General features: G+C 38.1%; 1 protein-coding gene across 2 annotated transcripts in view; it reads left to right on the top strand.

The window, feature by feature from the left end:
* LOC124544910 overlaps window positions 1-21,216 on the top strand; it is a 177,710-nt gene that overhangs the window by 144,599 nt on the left and 11,895 nt on the right. Inside the window, exons 7-8 of one of the 2 annotated variants that reach the window (XM_047123657.1) lie at window positions 1,308-3,169; window positions 19,482-19,548. In XM_047123657.1, coding sequence (XP_046979613.1) covers window positions 1,308-3,169; window positions 19,482-19,548 — 1,929 coding nt within the window. Of the gene's footprint in view, window positions 1-1,307; window positions 3,170-19,481; window positions 19,558-21,216 lie in introns of both variants that reach the window. The other variant, XM_047123650.1, reaches the window with a different exon arrangement.

Below are 21,216 nucleotides of genomic sequence, written 5' to 3'. Positions count from 1 at the left end.
ATATGGACGTCACGTCAATCTAGACGTATTTAAAAATGACGATAAAGCTGAAACAGTCTGTCGTAAATAAAAATTATTATTTGTAGCAGCAATTTGGTGCATCTACTCTAATAATCATCTCGTTATAAGATATATATTATGCTGCTGGCCCTAAAGAAGATAAAAAGAGCATCTGCCATGTTAGAATTGCAGTTTGCCTTAATCCATTTGTAGTTGGAATTGAAGTGACTTTAAAATTGAACAAATCCTCAGCAGTAGTATTTGTCTCTGCAAGAAATGTTAAAAGCCTAGACAGTAGCCAGTGGTGTACTTTACGTGTTTCTTGCTGCAATGTTGTCAACACTCTCCATGAGTTATGACGATAATGAAATGAGCGAGTCAGCTATTTCTACACAGCCAACGAAAGAGCAGAGGTCAAGCAGTATGTTTGGAAGCGAGCGACATTATAGCACCAAGTCAGTACAGAAGCAAAATCCAATATGTATATGGAAAAAAAGGAGCTGTGTTCTGAGGTCCCACCATAATAACAGCCTCAAAAATAGCAACATATTCAGAAGAAACAGCCAAATATTCATGACAACAAAGGTATAAATTTCACAGCTGTACTATTAGCATGGGGACTATTATTATTATTATTATTATTATTATTATTATTACTAAAAGTAGTGATACCACAGGCTGCATGGTTAGTAATCAGAAAATGTAGAAAAGAAAATGGTCCAAAAGTTAATGTAACCTATTTCTTTATGTTTATTTTATTTCTCCTAGTATTGTCAAAATGTAGACACAGTGATGATGAGATTGAGATGGAAAGCAAACTAAAACATTGCTTTAGAGAGACATGTTCACCATTTCATAAAACAAAAAGTCGGTTTACAGTGAAAGATAGGCATAATGTTAACTTTTTGGCAAATACTTTATGTCAGTAAAATGGTTTGTAATTTTAATTAGCCAGAATATGTTAAAAATAAATTTTTCTTAAGGAGCCTCATAAAAAAAGGGAGGCTGGGGGACATCTTATAGTCCGGTAAATGCAGTGTCAACCCTCCTTGAACAACAAGTGACATTTGAACATGCGTCAGTGGAGTTTGTTTCCCCGTATATAAAGATGTTATCAGATGTAATTTTGCATAAATATAGTGTTAATAAATTTAACGAAAACCATGTCTGCTTCATCAACCTCGGATTCCTTACTCCAGCTGTTTGTATATGCTATATTTGATTAACAAATTCAGTTATCGATTATTTTTATGTTTTAGAAGAACAAGAGTTTGTTTCTAAATGGAAATCTCTTACTTATTTTTCAGGTGAAACAACAACTGAGGATAGTAATTCACTGACCGTCTCAGTTTCTAAAGGCAAATGTTGCTTTTGTTGTCCTAAAATGGCTTTAAATGGCTGTGAGGTTGCAAATGAAAGTGAAAACGTAAGATGCTCTTGTCACTGCAGCCAGCGTATGAAGATACAAGCAGGAACTGCCGTTGGAAGTGAAGCACTGGTGCAAGTTGAGAGCATTGGTAGAAAATTTTCTTGTAGTGTCCAGTCTCAAGCAAAGCAAAACCAAGAAAGTTATGTGAGAAATGGGAAGCCACTGGATGTGAAACAGTGTCATACAAATAGTGTAGAATCATTTTCGTGTGCAAGCAGTAGACACAGTGATGATGAGATTGAGATGGAAACTGAACCAAAACGTTGCTTTAGAGAGACAAGTTCACCATTTCATAAAACAAAAAGTCGGTTTACAGTAAAAGATGGGGCACAACCTAATCATAGGCGCAAATTGTATATTTTACCATCATCTGATATTAATGTCAGTGTAAGATCTGGGGATATCAGTCTCATAAAAAAAAACAGTGTCCATAAAAAATTCAGCATTCCTCTGAGGTGGCCTCAGATATTTACCCCTGTTAATTCAGCAGGATTTGATAAACAAGTGACTGAGAGTGACACTGTAGCCCCAGAAACATTGAATAACAAAGCACGGAATCAGAATAGTTGTCCTGATGACAATGGTAGCACAGTCTATGGAAGCTGCCATTCATATGGAAACGAAAATGGCTCTGCAGCTTATTCCAGCAAGGGCATGCTTGGAGAAGGAACCAAATCTGCAGCTGCAGTTGATTATTTAAGAATTGTTAAGCATACACACCATTCAAGCAAAACTAAGGAAACACTTCCAGATAAAGGTCAGAAGCCACTTAATGTGAGAAGCCATAGCACACCCAAAAAGGCATTCCAGGTATTTAACAAAACAGAATCTAGGTTTGTCAACAACAGTGTGTATATTTTAGAGCGCAGCAAGGCAAAATCAATGCAAAACAGGATGGAAATAGAGGAAGGTATTGTTTCACCCTCTTTCAGTACAAGTAGCACAAGCTCTGGACTTAGTTTCCAAATGAATGAGGAAAAGTCTACAAATCATGTAAATGACTGCATTAATAGCCAGATGTCATCTGAATATCGTAAATTGCAAACCAGTGACAGCAACGAAGTGCAGTGCAAATCACAGTTTGAAATTACTAATATACTGTATTCAAATAGACACCAGGATGAAGAGTCTCCTGCTACACAACATTCTACAGTGCAAGATGTAAGACCAGTGCCAGAAAAAGATAAATCTTCTTCACCAGCATACCATCAGAAGTATTCAAACAGCAAACGACATTCTCTACTGGATAGAGACAAACATTGCCAGCATGTGTCAAATTACAAAGATTTTTATGTGAAACAGTGGCTTAATTCTGTTGTACACTACTATGAAAATGGTAACATCAGCAAATTGCCATCATTCAGTGAGAAACTAAAAGAAATAACAACTTCAAGTGAAAGCGATAATCATTACTGTAAAAATAACAGTTGCAATAATTTAAATGGAGAGAATTCTTGTGCTGCAACATATATAAATAAAAGTTTTTGTGTACAAAAAGAAGTTTCCAAAATAGATGAACAAGTAATTACTGAATCTCGTTGTGGAGCAAAAGAGTCTAACAGTGTTGTAAACAGTGAATTTATTTCTTCACATTCTAATAAAAGTAATGTGTTAAAAGATAAATTAGTCTGTGTAATAGGTGCTTCAGAGAGAGTGGATTTTGGGGAACTGTCTCACAGCAGCTCAGTTGAGGACTCGAGGAAAATGACAGTTTTAGTGCCGAATGTAACAGAAACTCCAGTAAGTATTAGTTTTCTATTTCTAGTGTCATCTTGTACATTTCTGCCACATTATGCTTAATAACAGTTCTTATACTGGTATTAATTCGCTTATTAATTGGACAGGCTATGTATACTAAATGTCATTACATAGTGCTGGGCAAATGTTTGAGGGTTGTTTATTTAATTTTTGAAAATACAAATAACAAAAATAATGCTGGTAATTGTCTGTATTATATATTTCCCCCTTTTTATGAAGTAGCTTCACTATGGAGTATTTCAATGTCAGGAAACTGACTTCACATAAAAGACATATTGCACAGTTGACCTGTTGTTTCTGTGGTGGTCGTCTGCCCAAAGACTGCCTTGATGCACCTCTCAGCACTAATTTATCCTTTGTAAGCCTCTTCACCTCTGCACTCCTGCAGCCTACACTGATTTGAACTTGCCTACTGTATTCAAACTATGGTCTCTCTCTACAATTTTTGTCCTGCACATTTCCTTCACGTACCAAATTGACAATTCCTTGATGCCTCGGTATGTCTCCTTTCGACCGATCCCTTCTTTTAGACAAGTTGTGCCATAATTTTTTCCCCCCAAATTCAATTCATTACATCTCCATTAGTTAGTCAACAACTCACCTAATCTGGACATTCTTCTGTAGCACCGCATTTCAAAACTTTATTCTCTTTTTGTCTCAACTGCTTATCGTCCACATTTCACTTCTCAACAATGTTACAATTGATACACCTTCACAGGAGACTTCCTAACAATTAAATTTATATTTAGTTGTTCAGAGTTAACTAGTGATGGGAATAACAGAATGAAAACTTTGGATTCATTCAGTTGTCAAACTGATTCAGTTGTAGTTACTTGTATCAGTTGAATTATTCATTCATTCTTTTGAATGAAACCAGTATGTGGGAGCAACCAGTTGGTTCTAGTTTTACCTGTTGGTTGGATTATTATTCATTTACTTTTTTCAAGGTAGCAGTCCAATGAAAAGATTTGACATCATTGTAGCTTTGCTTATCGACTGAATTATTCATTCTTTCTTTTCGAGTGAAAACAATCAATAGTTTTCTGTCAGTTGAACCACGTGTTCGTTCTCTAACTGAAACCACTTTTTAGTATTTTATATGACCGGGCTATCCATTTGTTCTTGTGAAACCAGCCGGCAGTAATTTATTTAGTTGAACTAAAGCAGTGCTACATTATACTGACAGAGTGTGGCCCTAGGTGGAGGCGTATCTCAGGGGTATGCCAAAGTTAAAATAAGCAGTATACAAGTTCATTTAATTATGTACTGATTGGAGTAATTTTTCTTTTCATCATTTAAAACTGATATATTGTTGTGGATTAAATTGTTCCAGGGGCCATTAATATATAACTACTTAACCTGACATATCACTGGGTAGGCCTGCCATCACATAAATTTCCAACCCCAGACAAAAACTTCAAAACCCCTAACATCTGGATGGAATCGGATTATTTTCGCGAACACAAACAGTCTGTAGAGGATAAGTTGGTCGATGGCCACAATGTTGCGCAACAATTGGGGACATGAGAGGGGGAATGTTTTCTCACTTGGGTTTCAGTGCCAGCAACGCCAGCAGGCTGCACCTCCATCAGATCAGCAAATATAAATTACACATGAGAGTGACAAGGATTTGTGAAAGCACATTGTAGAGAAGTTCATGTTCAGACGTAGTACTAAATTGCAGTAAGGAATATAAACATACGTAAATGAATCAGTTTCTGGTGGGTGGGGTGGTGTTATAGCGTATGCAATCTCCCATTGTTGATGGCTTCTCATTGTTGTGGCTTCTCACTCTTATAACTTTGATCACATATATTTCAGAAATGGGGATAGGTGGAAAAGTGTGGTTTGTGGAATAATGTTCATACATATCTAAGATTCTAGTAGCCTCTTAACAGAGTTCTGTTTGTTAAGGTGACCATATTTTCTAGAGCCACATTTGCAACACATTAAAAAAATTTACACTGCAAAGAAAATCATAATAGAATGTAATTAATTCAAATTATCACTTTACTTTGTTACAAAATGTGCATTAATTTGTATTTTATTAGTACCGTCTAAGATGAAGGTGTGTGAGCAGACACACGGTATTCATCAGTGCTGTAAATTTTCTTGACCATGATGTCTGTATTCTTTAACAGCATTATGAAAACATTCAATTCGAGTTTCATCATAATTCACTGTAGTCACCAACACCACTTTTCTAGTTTCTACAACAAGTTGTGTTTTGTCACTGCTCCGTATGTTATTTGTTTGGGAAAATACCCTTTCAGTAGCAGCATACCAGTACAAATTAAATGAACATATAATTCAAGATAAATCATTTCATAACTGTTAAATCCAGGACAAATAGTTACCCCAAATTACTTTTGAAAAAATTTGAGACAGAGCTGGGAAAATTGTGACTGTCCCAAGAATAGGGTGGACAGAGGGACGGATCGTCACATCAAATGTGTGCGCTGTCTGTAGCACCCAGGTTATTTAAGCAACGTTCCAGTTCTGTGTCTGACCTAAGATGTCCTGATTGAGTGTGCTATTGCTACTCTGATGTGAGCTCACAGGTTTTGCAAGTGCTGTCCAAAGAAAAAAATGTTATGGGGTTCCACAGAAACTGGGTGTCAGTTCTGGTCTGTACCAAGTGTTCCACACATTTTGCCAACTGCTGGAAGGTGGCCAGCCAATAACTAACATTGGGGAGGGGAATCAGCTTTAGGTTGTGTGAACATAATGTCATAAACAGCACCTTTATACCTGTTCCCATTTATAAAATATATGTGATCAAAGTTGCAAAGATCATTTTGGACCATACTGTAAGCATACAGGAGAATGTCAGTATAGAAACGGGGATCAGCAATCGTGATGTTATAGCAACCATAACGAAAGTTAATAAATCAGTCAAGAAGGCAGTGTGTCAGCTAAATAAAGCAGCTAAGCAGTTGTTAGCATGTCTCTTAGAGAGTGAATTGATGTCACTTAGTTGCAGTAAGATGGACGTAAAGGTATAATGGTCAAAGTTCAAGCAGATTGTAAATTGTGGTCTGGAGAGTTATGTGCCTAGTAAGTGGATAAAGGATGGTAAAGACCTGCCATTGTTTAATAATGAAATTCGGAAGATGCTGAGGAAGCAGAGGCTGTTACACTCTAGGTTCAAACGAGAACACGTAAATGAGGACAAGAAAAGATCAGTAGACATTTGTGTGTCTTGAAAAGATCTATGCGCAAAGCATACAGCTACCACCATAATAATACCTTAGCAAAAGATCTGGCAGAGAACCTGAGAAAATTCTAGTCCTATGTAAAATTGCTAAGCGTCTCTAAAGCTTCCATTCAGTCCCTTGTTGACCAATCTAGTGTGGCAGTTGAAGACAGCAAAACAGAAGCCGAAGTTCTAAATTTTGCAGTCACGAAATCATTCACATAGGGGAATTGTACAAACATACCGGCATTTAACAATCAGACTGACTCCCATATGGATGACATTGTGATAAGCATCCCTGGCGTAGAGAAAAACTGAAAGATTTCAAAGCAAAAAAGTCACCAGGTCCAGGTGGAATCCCACTTATGCTTTACAAAGAGTACTCTACCACTTTGGCCCCTTATCTAGCTTGCATTTATCACGAATCTCTCACCAAGTCCAAAGCCCCAAGTGACTGGAAAAAAGTGCAGGCGGATCCTGTATATAAGAAGGGTAAGAGAACAGACCTGCAAAGTTACAGACCAGTACCTTTAACTTTGGTTTGCTGCAGAATCCTTGAACATATTCTCAGTTCAGATACAATAAATTTTCTTGATACTGAGAAGCTTATGTCCACGAATCAGCATGGTTTTAGAAAGCATCATTCTTGCAAAACTCAGCTTGCTCATTTCTCACATGATATACTGTAAACTGTGGATGAAGGGCAATATGCTGATTCCATATTTCTAAATTTCCAGAAAGTATTTGACACGGTGTTCCATTGCAGACTGTTAACAAAGCTATGAGCATACGGAATAATTCACAGATATGTCAGTGGCTCGAAGACTTTGTAAGTAATAGAACCCAGTATGTAGTTCTTGATGGTGAGTGTTTCTCAGACACAAGGGTATTGTCAGGAGTGCCCCAGGGAAGTGTGATAGAACTGCTGTTGTTCTCTATGTACATAAATGATTTGGTGGATGGAGCAGCCACCAATCTGTGATTGTTTACTGATGATGATGTAGTGTACAGTAAGGGATCGAATGCAGATGAGTAGGAAAAACAAACCTGTAATGTTTGTATAAGCATTAGTAGTGTAGTGCTTTACACAGTCACATTGTTTAAGTATCTGGGTGTAACACTGCAGAGCGATAAGAAATGGAAAGAGCATGTGATGGCTGTGGTAGGGAAGGTGAATGATCAAATTCGGTTTATTGGGAGAATTTTAGGTAAGTGTGGTTCATCTGTAAAGGAGATCACATATAGGACATCGGTACAACCGTTTCTTGAATGCTGCTTTAGTCTTCGAGATCTGTACCAGCTCAGATTGAAGGGGGACATCGAAGCAATTCAGAGGTGGGTACTAGATTCATTACCTGTAGGTTTGAACAACATGTAAGTACTAGGAGATACTTTGGGAACTCAAATGGGAATCAATGGAATGAATGTGACATTGTTTACGAGGAACTCTGTTAGAAAATTTAGAGAACCGGCATTTGAAGCTGACTACCGAATGGTCCTACTGCCACCAACATACAGTGCGCATAAAGACCATGAAGATAAGATATGAGAAATTGGGGCTCATACGGAGGCGTATAGACAGTCGTTTTGCCCTTACTATATTTACAAGTGGAACAGAAAGGAAATGACTAGTAGTGGTACAGGGTACCCTCTGCCACGCACCGTATGGTGGCATGTGGACTATCTATGTAGATGTAGAAGATCTGTGATTACTATATACATATGAATAGATGTAAATATTTGCATGAAGATGACAAAGCAGGCAAATTTGGCTAGTAACTTTGAATAAAATGTTGTGTTTCATATATATTGACAGACAGCTTTAGCAGAATTTTAAAATTCTATATTCCAAGAAAAACAATGTTTTTTGATCATAAGACATGTTTCAACAGTTGTCTGGTACCTTCTCGAGGTTTGATGTTATTTCTTAATTTGTATTGCTTACATATTAAATTTACAGAACAACATTCTTTGGTAAATTAGAGACTGGCAACACCACCATGTTTTTATCATTGTAACTCCCAGCAAAGCTTTATATTTACTCCTTGAGTAGAATATAAACTGCCAGTTATACAGTTTCTTGGCCTCACAGATAACCTTGTTAAATTTTTAAACTGTTTGAAAAAGTCATGAAAAACTTATTGTCCTTAGTTCTGGTGCATACAAACAACTGGTATTTTTCCCCCTCCCCAAGGGATTTGTATTCCTTCTTTCTAGCTTTTTTTCAGTGCTGTGTGGATGTAAACATGATTGGAAATGCTAGATGACAGTATTGCAGAGCATAAAAAAAACTATGTTAATCACCACATAGCAAAATATTAGGGTTCTTTGAGTTGTAGAGTCTAGTTCTCAAATGAATATTACGCCAAGCACTTCTTTCTCATTTTGCTTTCTTTATCTGCATAGGATACGATACAATAAAACTACTGCTCTTAGTACAATAATTCCGTATGCCCTCGCTGAACTACATGCTGTAGTGTTGCACAAGGCCACATGATGTCCCACTACACATGAAATTCCAAACAGACATGCGACAAAAGACGGAGAAAACACCAATCAAGGGCTTCGTACGTGATTGAAGCTGTACATGTGCAGTTACGCCTGTTTTCTGGTGTTCTCTGGCAACTGTTGAAACAAACCTATTTTTAACAGGTCACGGGAAAATATTGTAAATGCTGGTTTGACAAGCATTACTTCAAAGTAATTTTCCTTTCCACAAGATGAATTATGTTACATATAAGAATGAGTGAAGAATTTCTTAAATCACAGAGTGTTTGACTCTCATTCAGAACCTAACATATTGAGGACTAGCCACATTGGAAAATTTCAGGTCCAGAAGACCAGCTACGTATTGAAATTTTAATGGTACATTTGTGTTCATTTATCATGACTAATATTATGTGAAACCTTAGCTTTGCTTGTAGATATGCTGCATGTATGTTAATTTAAACCATTAACTTTACCAGTTTGTGTTTTCACACTATTTAACAGTAATGTTGCTATTGGCTGACTGCATCACTCATTCTATCCTCTGAATATCTGCTGTCATTAGCTGAAGATCACATAACATGAGCTATGATTGGCTGACAAAAGCACTTCACAATCTCGATTTCAATGGAATCTGTACTTATAGCCGGCCGGAGTGGCCTTGCAGTTCTAGGCGCTGCAGTCTGGAGCTGAGCGACCACTACGGTCGCAGGTTCGAATCCTGCCTCGGGCATGGATGTGTGTGATGTCCTTAGGTTAGTTAGGTTTAATTAGTTCTAAGTTCTAGGCGACTGATGACCTCAGAAGTTAAGTCGCATATTGCTCAGAGCCATTTGTACTTATACTTCCATAATATGTAAATATGTGATGTAGACGTTGCTGCATCTCAAAGATTTTTCCAGAACACATTGTTTGTTTTTTTTTGTTGTGTTTCATTTCCTAAAGTGCCATGAAGTTCTTTGTCGTTATATAAAACCTTTTACCATTCAAAGGATTGACGAGTTTTACAACTCCGAGGGAAAGTACGAGGGTTGAATGAAAAGTAATGCCTCCACCTTCGTTAATTGGGAGTGGATGGGAATATTTTGATAAATCAAATGCAGAAATAATCCTTAGGATGTGATCTTTAATTACCAATATTCACTTTTCCACATTTTGTAGATGGATACATTTCTGCCAACAATGAACAAGTTTTCTGAATCCGTCACGTAAGAAGTTGACACTCTGTTTCCGCAACCACAGTCTCACAGTTATCTCAACATCTTCATCAGAAGCATAATGTTGTCCCCACAGATCGTATTTCATTATCGGGAACAGAAGGATGTCAGACAGTACTGAATCTGTACTGTATGGAGGATGCCATACAGTTAGGAGATTCTGTCTCTGAAGGTCTGCTGTTGTGGCATGTGAAGTGTGTGTTTTGGCATTAGGAGATTCTGTCTCTGAAGTTCTGCTGTTGTGGCATGTGAAGTGTGTGTTTTGCCATTATCATGTTGCAGGAAAACATCTTTAAACTTACATGCCCAACGACGCACAGTTCTCACATCAATACAACCACCATAAACTGCTTTCATTCTCTGATGAATCTCCTTTGGGGGTCACACCCTCTGCTGTCAAGAATTCAATGACTGCACATTGCTTAAATCACATTGATTGACCGTCTGCACAGGGTTCCATACTTCACACTGTAACAACACAACCGTTCAATGCTAAGCCTTCCCGCCAACTGGAGTTGTAGAGAAGAGGCTACAGAAAAAGCGAGTACCTGCCTCATACCAATGCTGCCAACTGTTGAAGAGTTACAAAGGTGGAGGCATTACTTTTCAGTCAAACCTCGTATGTTGTCACTTAACACTTAAAACCAGGAAATATTGTATTTTTAACTGGGGAATCCGGGAATTTATTTTACTTGCCCACCAATGCACTCTGATTGCCTATGAATATGCCTGCCCTCACATTCCCATGCTGTTCAACATCGGGCCATTGTCATATCTGAATGTCCCACAGAGCCAGGTGCTACATAATTTGATCGGCCAAACAAATGTAGACTCACAATGAGGCCCTTTTCACGTCCTAACGTGATAACAACACTAATCCACTCAGGTAGCCCTTTTACATGATCATGGTAGGTACATCAACAAAGTTATATTGGCTACCACCGATTCCTTCTGGGTGCACCACTTTTTTCTCTGGTGTTGTTTTTATTTCAGAATGCAGAAGATATGTTAAAAATCTTCATGTCTTTGACACTCAATTTTTAATATTTTGGAGGCTTCTACAGATGAGTAAATAAGCATAATATCAGTGGTTCTATTGGTGAAGTGTTCAAGAGCAGCCAAATTCAGTGTTCTTGTGTTATGTTTGTCATAAATTACTTAACTCTTAATGATGAATTCCATGGTCATCAAAACTAAATTAATGTTGAGAGTGTTCCAGGGAAGTGTGTTAACACCACTCCAGTGCTCTATGTTGTAAATGATCTATAGATAAGGTTGGGACAATCTAGGGCTGTTTTGCATATCACAGTGTTGCATACATGAAAGTATTGCGTTGGATGATGGTTATGGAATACAACATGACAAGGAGATAATTTCTAAATGGTGTGACGAACAGCAGCTTTATGGAAATGTAGAATATGTAAGCTAATGTTGATTTACAGAACAAATACGTCGATAATGTGCAAATGCAGGATAACAATGATTAGATAATGTTGTGAAATGACATGAAAGGAACAAGCACATAAAGTAAGTTTTATGGAGGACAAATGGCCAACCACAATTTATTGGGAGAGTTCCGGGTGTATTCCTTACGTTTTTGTGGTCCCCACTGAGTCAGACTAAAGGAAGACATTGAAGGAATTCAGGGGAACACTGGAGGGTTTGTTACTGGTTGGTTTGATCAGTGTGGGAATCCTTGGTGGAGAGGGGCAGATTATCCTTTCACAATATGCTGTTGAGGAAGCTTAGAGGATCAGCATTTGTGATAAAATGCGGAATGAATTTATTGCCTCTAACATTCATCTCAAATAAGGGCAAAAAAAAGGAGATTAGGATTTGCAGACAATCATTTTTCCCCCTCTTCCATCTTGAGTGGAGTATTAAGAGGGAATACCAGCAGTGGTACAAAGTACCCTTTGACATATACTGTGCAGTGGCTTGGGTGTCTAGATGTAGATATTTTGTTACCCTTTGTTATCAATATTAAGCGGAGGAAAAATAGGATTTTCTCTAAGGATCTTTGTGTTAACCACACATTACATATGGTACTAGGGAAAGGAAAGAACAGCTTTTAAGCAGACTGTAATTTGGTAATCACCTTAAACATATGTAACATGTTGTATGCGCAAGATTTAATTCAACATTTCAAGAGGGGTCATTATTTTACAAGAACATCAATAACATGGAGATTTTTTGAAGTTAAAATGTTATGTATATTTCAGTATTTATTGTATTCCACAACAGTTCTCATTGTTGACATGTTGTTACTTCTGAGTTTTTGTCTTCTTTTTTCTGGCCTGAATGCTGTACCTTCACACGATAGTCATGTTATTTTTTGGATTTGATGGTTGGATGTCCTTCCTGACTGAACTTCTGAGTTTTTGTGAGCTTACATAGAGTTTTTGTGAGCTTACATATACTTCCAAAGCCATTATTTGTACCAACGTTAATAATGTTAATTGTGAAATATTGTCGCAGTCATGGATATAATGGCAGTTTCCTTCAATTTCAAAATATTGCATTCCTTGTGTTATATTTAATAACAGTACTGTTAATTTTTATTATCTAATTAGGAATTTAAAAATTTCACCAAATATAAATTTAAACTGATCTATCTCATCTAAATAGCCTGAATTTGCAGGTAAAATGTATATACTTTGGAGTAAAGGAGACCACTCACTGAAAAGCCGAAGCATTAGTTGCTAGTGTCAGATGGATGCTCAGTGCCAGTGCTATAGTTCGGTAGGTGGCCTAGTTTATGGTGGGTGTTGTGTCAGGTAGGGTGGAGAGAGAGAGAGAGAGAGAAGGAGGTGGCAAGCAGGAAGAGGGGTTAGCATGGTTGACGAGTGGCTCGGTGAGACCTGTTTGCCGGCTAGGAATGCAAAGGGAAGGGTGACAGATGCACTGGCTAGGCCCACGCTGAAAGTGGCATTGGGATGTAAATTGGGAGGTGGTATTAGGAGGGAGGGAGGGGCTGTTGGGTGGATAGTGTGGGACAGTGGGTTACCAGAGATTGAGGCCAGGATAATTACAGGAGCGGAAGGATGTGCTACAGGGAGGACTCCCATCTGTGTAATTCAGAGAAGCTGGTGGTGGAAGGAGGACCCAAATGGCCCAATTTATGAAGCAGCAATTGAAATTGAGAGTGTTAAGCTCAGTTTCATGTTGGCCACTGAGTGGTCAACCTTGTTCTTGACGAAAGTTTGGTGGTGTCTCTTCATCCAGGAATATTGAGTAGAAAACTAGGGGACATTGGGATTTGGAATTCTTTAGTCTGTATACCTCATGATCAACATTGCTTTGTCATAGAAAGCATTAGGAAGGAACCTGCAAATATATATACTTCTGAACACATCAGATATATCCAGTATATCCTCATTTCACTGCAGACAGTTTGGCTTTCACTGGTATCATTCAGCAGCTGTTAATAACTAGGCTAATTCTTTTGTTATATATTTCAGCCTCATGTCACACTAGTGGTATGACACCACTTTTGTCACCTGAGGCTGAAGTACAAAATAAAACTTTTACAAGACATTCACCGTGTTACCGTAAAATGTGCCCCTAAAACACAACAGAGATTCTGTACCAGATCCCAAGAGAAAACTGATGTCAATCACATTATAGAAGTCACTTCTCGTGTTTGTAAACTCCTGCAGCAAAAAGAAAAGATGTATGTCAGTTTTTGTGCCCTATGAATTACGGGGACATACCAAAAAGCTATAAATGTTGTGACTTAGGGCTCTCCAAGAAGATATGTGAGTTTAAGGAATGTGAGTGCTCACACTGTGGACTTTAGGGCCACCAGAAAAGTACACATACAGAAATCATTGAGAAACCTGTCTTCATCCCTTGTTGCAACAGGAACCAAAAATTTAACTGACCTGGCAAGGACTGTGCAACTTACACAATGCTGTTAGAATGAATACATACTATGAATACATATAAACTAATAGCAAATGTAGAGTGGTCAACACCATATCAAATCTGTGTAAAGCAAGTAACAGAATACACGTTGCACAGGAAACAGAAGCCCAAGTCCCCATTGACAGTAGCCAGGAACTGGCCTCATGCTGTAGCCTGGTGTCAGCAACGTAGGATTATACTACCAGGGAGAGGAATGTCACCTTACGACAAAATGCCACTGCAAATCACTACAGAGTTTATTGAGAAGCAGCATGCTGACTTCCTGAATTTCATAGATGACATGATACCAGAGAAGAGATCAGAGACGGCAGTTGCAAAGGAACTTAGAAGACTCTCTCTTGAATGGGTAATAAAGCAGATAGAGATGTGTTGCATGATAAACAAACTTGAGCCGCAGCAACATTGTGTAAGTGAAGCTGAACACTCAGGAAGATTAGCACAGACAGTATAACTCATAATGACCTGTCCACAAGACAAGAAAGCACTTTGTTGTCACATGCACAATCACTCCAGACTAGGTTCGTGAACTTTGTTCAAGGCTCTGGGGGCTGCTGGCAGAAGAGATGTTCCTGGTGCAGTAACTCCTGCCATGGAAGGCTTCCTGACTTTTTAGCTTGCCGTACCACATGTACAGAGAGATCCTGCAAAGCGTATGATAAAGATGGTGATGATATTGACAACATCAGCACCAGACACCCACACAGCTTCGACATTATCTGCGATCCTCCCTGTATCCGCATGAAGTGGAATGTGGTGACCGTGGTAATGCTGATGAATATAACAGCTGCAAAACCCTGAAAATCAGGTCTTTCCATCAAACACAAGAAAAATATTTCTAACGTTTTGAGCCCTATTCAAACTGATACACAATTACATGCACACTAAATTTATAATAATTCAGAAATTAATGTCAAGTCATTTGGAGGATCCCAGTGTACTGCAGGTTGCTCTGTAGACATATTATCATAGTTGGGCATCCCAAAGGGAAATCTATTATGTATCCTACACCTGTTGCGTTAGACATGACTCTTTTGAGAATGAATAAACTGCCAACAGAGTTTAAACCATTATGTAACCTCCTTTGGCAGGCGTTCAGGAGAAGAAATGAACCGTTGGACATTCAGCATTTACACAAGGATTTTGTAAAAGCATATGAATGCATTTTCTTTGGCCTTGCCCTCCCCTCTCCGAAGTGCTTCGTTTACACTCAGTACACATAAAAGGGTAAATGTAAAACTGATAAAAATCTGTGTGAAGTAAATTGGCTGTGACTGAAATATGAAAATTAATTGACGAGCTGCTGTGCAGGATTAGCTGAGTGGTCTAAGGCGCTGCAGTCATAGACTGTGCGGCTGGTCCCGGTGGAGGTTTGAGTCCTCCCTCGGGCATGGGTGGGTGTGTTTGTCCTTAGGATAATTTAGTTTAAGTAGTGTGTAAGCTTAGGGACTGATGACCTTAGCAGTTTTTAAAAAAAAAAAAAAAAAAGGTATTGACGAGCTGAGTGTTGATAAACCTGTTTGCAAGAGCCATACTGTAGAAACAATAGGCTCCCATATTATCTGTGGATATGTTAATAGTTACAAGCCACAATGGGACAATGTCTGCCTTGTTACTACAAGTAGGAAATTCACTGTGACTAAGGTAGCTCAGTTGTGTGGCAGGCACATGGTCACAGTAGAAGAGGATTGCAGCCAAAGTGGATTGTCGTAAGCATATGCATGCAGTATTCCCATCCCATCGTACCTTATGTAGATAAACTCCGGGTGGTAGCTTAATATGGATGAGTAGAGTGCCTCCTAGTGGCAACAGATAGAAATGCAAAATTCTCTCTGTGTCACAGCAGGCAAACTGTATATTCAAGGAATGAGCAAGTGAAGCCACCAACATAGATGTTACTTTAACAAACCACATACCAGCAGCTAAGATTAAATGTTGGCAGGTGCTTCAGTCTCTAACAATCCAGTGATCGTAATTCGATTGTCATCAAAGGGAAACTGGTGGTAATGGAGAGACACAAAGAGAGGAAAGCCTGATTGGGTTAGACATCAGGAAAATGGATTGGAGTGGCTTAGTTGCATACATTGCAACATTTCCAATGGAATTGCTTTCGCTACATGTTGACTTGTGTGTGCAGCTACTAACTGAACTCTTGCAAAGAGCACAGGACATTTATATACCTAAGAAAATTGTAAGAAGTCAGGCTACAATCCTTTGGAGCCCCAAACTTTCCACACTGAAGCGAAGGGTAAGATCAAGAAGGAGAGCTGATCAACGTGCTTCAGGGCAATCGGAGTGCACTGTAAGGTTCCTTGAATACAGCGCAATTAAGATATACTACAAAACATTGCTTCAGGAAACTAAAATAATACACTAGAAGAGGTTTCTACGAAGGCAACTGCAATTTGACTTGTGGGAATGACATATACTGTTGACTGAAAACATTAAGGAACCTACTATCATGTCCACAATTCGTAAGGAGGATGACTCAATTATGACTGGATGGAGGGAACCAGCAAAATATCTGCTGACCGCTCTACTTCCTAATGATAACACTAACACAGAGACTGAAATACATGCACAACCTAGAAGTGAACTAATAATGAATTTGACAGTCAGATTTTGGTGATACCTTTTGTTCAAGAAGCAGTTGCTGTCACAATTTTCAAGCTTAAAACTGGAAAGACATCTGGTCTAGATGGTGTTCATCCTGAGATCATGCCACAGGAAGCTCCACAGATGGTGCAACATTTGACAGCCTTACTAAATGAGGTGTTGCAAGTAGATATGATTCTGATGATACGGAAAACAACCAGAGCAGTAGTGAGTCAAAAGGAAAGGGATAAAGACCTGACATTACTGAAAAGCTATAAATCTAATTGCTTATTAAATGTCTTGGCCAAAGTTCAGGAGCGTCTACTCTGCGATCGGTTGTAGGTGCACAGGGAAGTCTTGGGTCTAAACCAGTGTCAGTATGGCTTCAGAAAAGGGAAGTGTACAGATGATGTGATTGACAGAGCTCCTCATATCGTAGAAAATTCGATATCAAAGTATGCAGTCACACTCATGGTTGACATTGTGGCACGTTCAATAATCTTTGGTGCCCTCTGGTGTCTGCATGCCTCTTAGGTATCAGTGTCCCCAAATTCTGAATAACAGCTTTGGGCAGAGCAAGGTAATCAAAAAAGTTACCAAGGGCTGTCCTCAAGGCTCCATAAGTGGTCCTTTGTTTTGGGAACTTAGTATTGAACCCCTGTTACATTTGTTAGAGGAGGCAGATACTACTGAAGGTGGTGTTGTATACACAGATGATATCCTATTAGTTGTGTCTGCAGACTCCAGGATGAGACTTGAGGAAAAGACAAATGATGTGCTTGTTCAGATGCAGAGTTGGTACAAGGGTAACAAACCGATTATAGCTGTTCCTAAAACAACACACACACATCGAAGGGAAGACTTTTTCGTGTCAGAAATTCCTCGTTGAAGCTTGACAGAATCCCTGTAAAATGTAGCACAGTTTGTAGATATTTAGGTGTTCTTCTAGATGAGAAAAAAGATTTTCTACAACATGTAAAATTTGGTACTCAGAAAGCTGCTAAATTTATGCATCGTATTGCCCGTGCTGGCACTGCTGATTATAAATTACTGTTGCATGTGATGTGGTCATCTCAGGAAGCAATTTTCAATGTCATAATGGGCTTCGCTACCAGTGCCTGGGCACATCGCCTTCAACTGGGCAGCTATAAAACAGTACTGCGACGAATTTGACAGTGCATATGTTTGATGCGGCAGCTATAAAACAGTACTGCGACGAATTTGACAGTGCATTCGTTTGATGCTCATTGGTGCCTTTTGCACTACATCTGTTGATGGATTACTGTTGGCTCTTGGGATATGTCTGATGGATATCGTGATACGTTATAGGGCAATGCTGTATTGGTTGGGGCATGGACAATAAGACTGTGTATACAAGATCAAAGGTAATCATATTACTGATAAAAGACGTTTCTGAGCATGGGAGTTTGTGAAGCCTGACTGATATACTAGAAGCACTGTAATGTGAGTTTACAGTGTATTCACAAGTGTTGGGACAGGCTCAAACTGTGCGACATCGCCCATACTCGACGTATGATGCACCTATTAACAGGCCATGGTCCATATCCCAAACATTGCATCGACTAGTCTGTAGTAACACACCAATTTCTAAATGTGGAGAGGAAGGCTCTACTGATCATGTCGTTCTCAGATGCCCCCATCTTTGGGTAAAGGAGAATGCAGACAGTTTGCGTACGATCTGCAAACAGTTGTAAATGATCAAAACTTGTGGACTACAGCCAGTATGACAGCACTTAAGAGTTTCTAAAAGGCAGCAGCTTAACTTTCAGTCTGTAAGATAAAATGGATGGTCTGAATATCCAAACATCGTCATCAGATCACAAGAAGCATTTCCTCCATTACAGTGACAGGTACATATAAATTAATTAAGAGAGACTTTAGGGACATAAAAAAAGAAATAAATCCATAGACACCCACACAGGTATGTGTAGACTCGAGGATTGCTGATGCATACATGTACCAGTGTGAGCAGTGTAGAATAGTGTAGCATCAATCAGTTTGGAAGTACATATAGTTGTGGCTAGTAATCAAATCTCAAGTTATTCCGAGGCTGCCAGTAACATATCTAGTAATATAAGCTGGAAATTATTCGTTTGGAACTTGAGTTAATTCCTGTTGTTTTATGCTTTTTTATTATTCTTATTTTCAATTTTATGTCTTATTTTTACATTAATATTGCAAATGGTTGCTGTTAATATAATTTACTACTACATACAAATATAAATTATTGTATGTCACCATGATTATTGAATGTGTACGACCTGTTTAGAGTTTATAAAATGATAGGTCAAAAATTCTTGACAATAAATTAAATTAAAATTGAAAAATCCCCTAAGACTGTATGCCTTGCCTGTGTAAATAACTTGCCTACTATTTTAGGCACATTTGTTCTTTTTTAACAAATTGGATAATCTCGAAAATAATGCTTATTGTTTATGACCATCTGTTAAGTGAATGATCAGTTCTTCCTCTAATTTTATTTGCCAGATCCTTATTTATTTTATCATTCATCTTGTGGTCAGAATTACATAGTTGTGCCTTTCTGCCTTAATGATAGACACACGCAGGCACTCTCTCTCTCTCTCTCTCTCTCTCTCTCTCTCTCTCTCTCTCTCTTATGCCGCAACTTCAATGTAATGATATGATATTTTTGTCATCATTTGATTTGTTTTGATGTAATTTCGTAGAATAACTACCATCTACCATCGCTAACAATGTTTTCACCTCTTTTCGTGTTGTGCTTTACTATCTAAAGTGAGCAAGATTGATTATTTAAATGTTACAGTAGTCATGAAGATAGTATCATTGTGAATGTATCGCAGTCTTCCCAATTTCAGCATTACCTTTGTTACAGGATAGAAACGACGTAGACAAAAGAATTGCTGAACCTCTGAATCGGCCTACTGCTGCTGGCTCTAAAGGTGACAGTGGTAATACTTGTTTTGATTATTCTTTTCTCTCTCTCTCTCTCTCTCTCTCTCTCTCTCTCTCTCCCCCCCCCCTCTCTCTCCCCCACCCACCCTGTGCATTTGCGCATGCGTGCACACACACACACACACACACACACACACACACACACACACACACACACACATTCATTGTGGTGTTGGTATATATGTGTTTGAGTTGTACATGGTTTTGGATGATGCAACAAAACTGTAGTAGATGCATTTACTGCTGAGAGCCAGAGTGAGGAACAAAGCATATGGTGGATAAGGGGTGACAGTTACTTCAGTGAAGTTTGTTGGTCTAAGAGGAGCACCTTCAAAATTTAGGTCTGTGAACCCTACTGTTACCCTAGTGTAGGTGAAATAGCAGAGGAATATGTATATCTAGGAGAGTTTCTATGACTACTGAACTTAAAAACCTCAATGATGTTTTCTTTTCCTGTTCAGTGGATGAATTGATATGTGCTTCGAAAAACTGAGTAATAAAGATGGCGCTGTCAAATATAACTTTCTACCATTGCACAAATATTGTAAAGGAAAACTTTAACAAAAAATATATAGAAAAAACAAATGTTGCTGCCAGAATAGTATGACAGTCTGTGTGATACAAGTCAGTAGCAGTTAGTCAGAAGCATTGCCAAGAGGCAGCAGAATGGAACTTATGCAATTGACAGTACTGAACTGTAGCTTGGCAGTGACTAACTGTGACATGGTACACATTGTTTATTTAAAGACCCATGGGAAGGTTTTAAGAAATGTTATTTTAAGATTAATGGAAAATGCAAGAATTCTAATAAGTGCTTTTACACATCCAGCAGTGAAGTTATTTCATTTAATTATTAAGTGTGTATTCATAAAATGGCATTAATGTGACATTCTGTTTTCTGAGGAGATGGTTAATCATGCTTTTTTCTCTTATGCTTTTTAATAAAGCCTACTAAGAATATTCTAGAATACAAAATTAATGTATTTCACTAACATGTTTTTCTAGTAAAAGTATACATTACTGAACCTTACAAACATCCATAGCTGCAAGTATTACCATTAACCTTGTGGAAAAATGGTTTAAGCTAGAAAATGTATAGCAGAGAAACAGGACTTTCAAATTAGGTATATCTGTATGAAAACAAACAGTTGTTTGTGGAGTCACATTTTCAAGTGCACGCAATTATTCTGAATGTTAAATTTTAAATATTTCTTTAAATAAAATGTTTCTATATAAAATATATATACTTTGTAATCATCCAAGTCTCAGTTACAAACTGAACAATAAATTAATACAAAAATAGAGTTCGCATCATTATTTTGATTTTTACTTGCATAGATACTGCATACAGATACTTCACGTAAAAGAAACAAAGCAGATATTATTTATATTACAAGTGGTGTCAGAGAAAGTCTAGTTATTCCACTGTGTTACATTTGAAGTTGGTCAGTTAATGAAGTGTAGCCACTTACATTTAACATATATCTTGGTAACAAAGTATTTCATGTTGATATATTCCTTATCTTTCACCTGTGTTAGGAAATGTAACTGTGAATTATTGATCTGACAGGCTTACATTTTCCTGGGGACATACTGAGTGTCAGGTGACTGTAACTGTGAACGTTCCATTAGAAATATTTATGTATTACAAGTGA

The sequence above is a fragment of the Schistocerca americana genome, chromosome 1 (assembly GCF_021461395.2).
Source record: "Schistocerca americana isolate TAMUIC-IGC-003095 chromosome 1, iqSchAmer2.1, whole genome shotgun sequence".
Classification (NCBI taxonomy): domain Eukaryota; kingdom Metazoa; phylum Arthropoda; class Insecta; order Orthoptera; family Acrididae; genus Schistocerca; species Schistocerca americana.
This window is presented reverse-complemented; position numbering and strand designations above follow the sequence as displayed.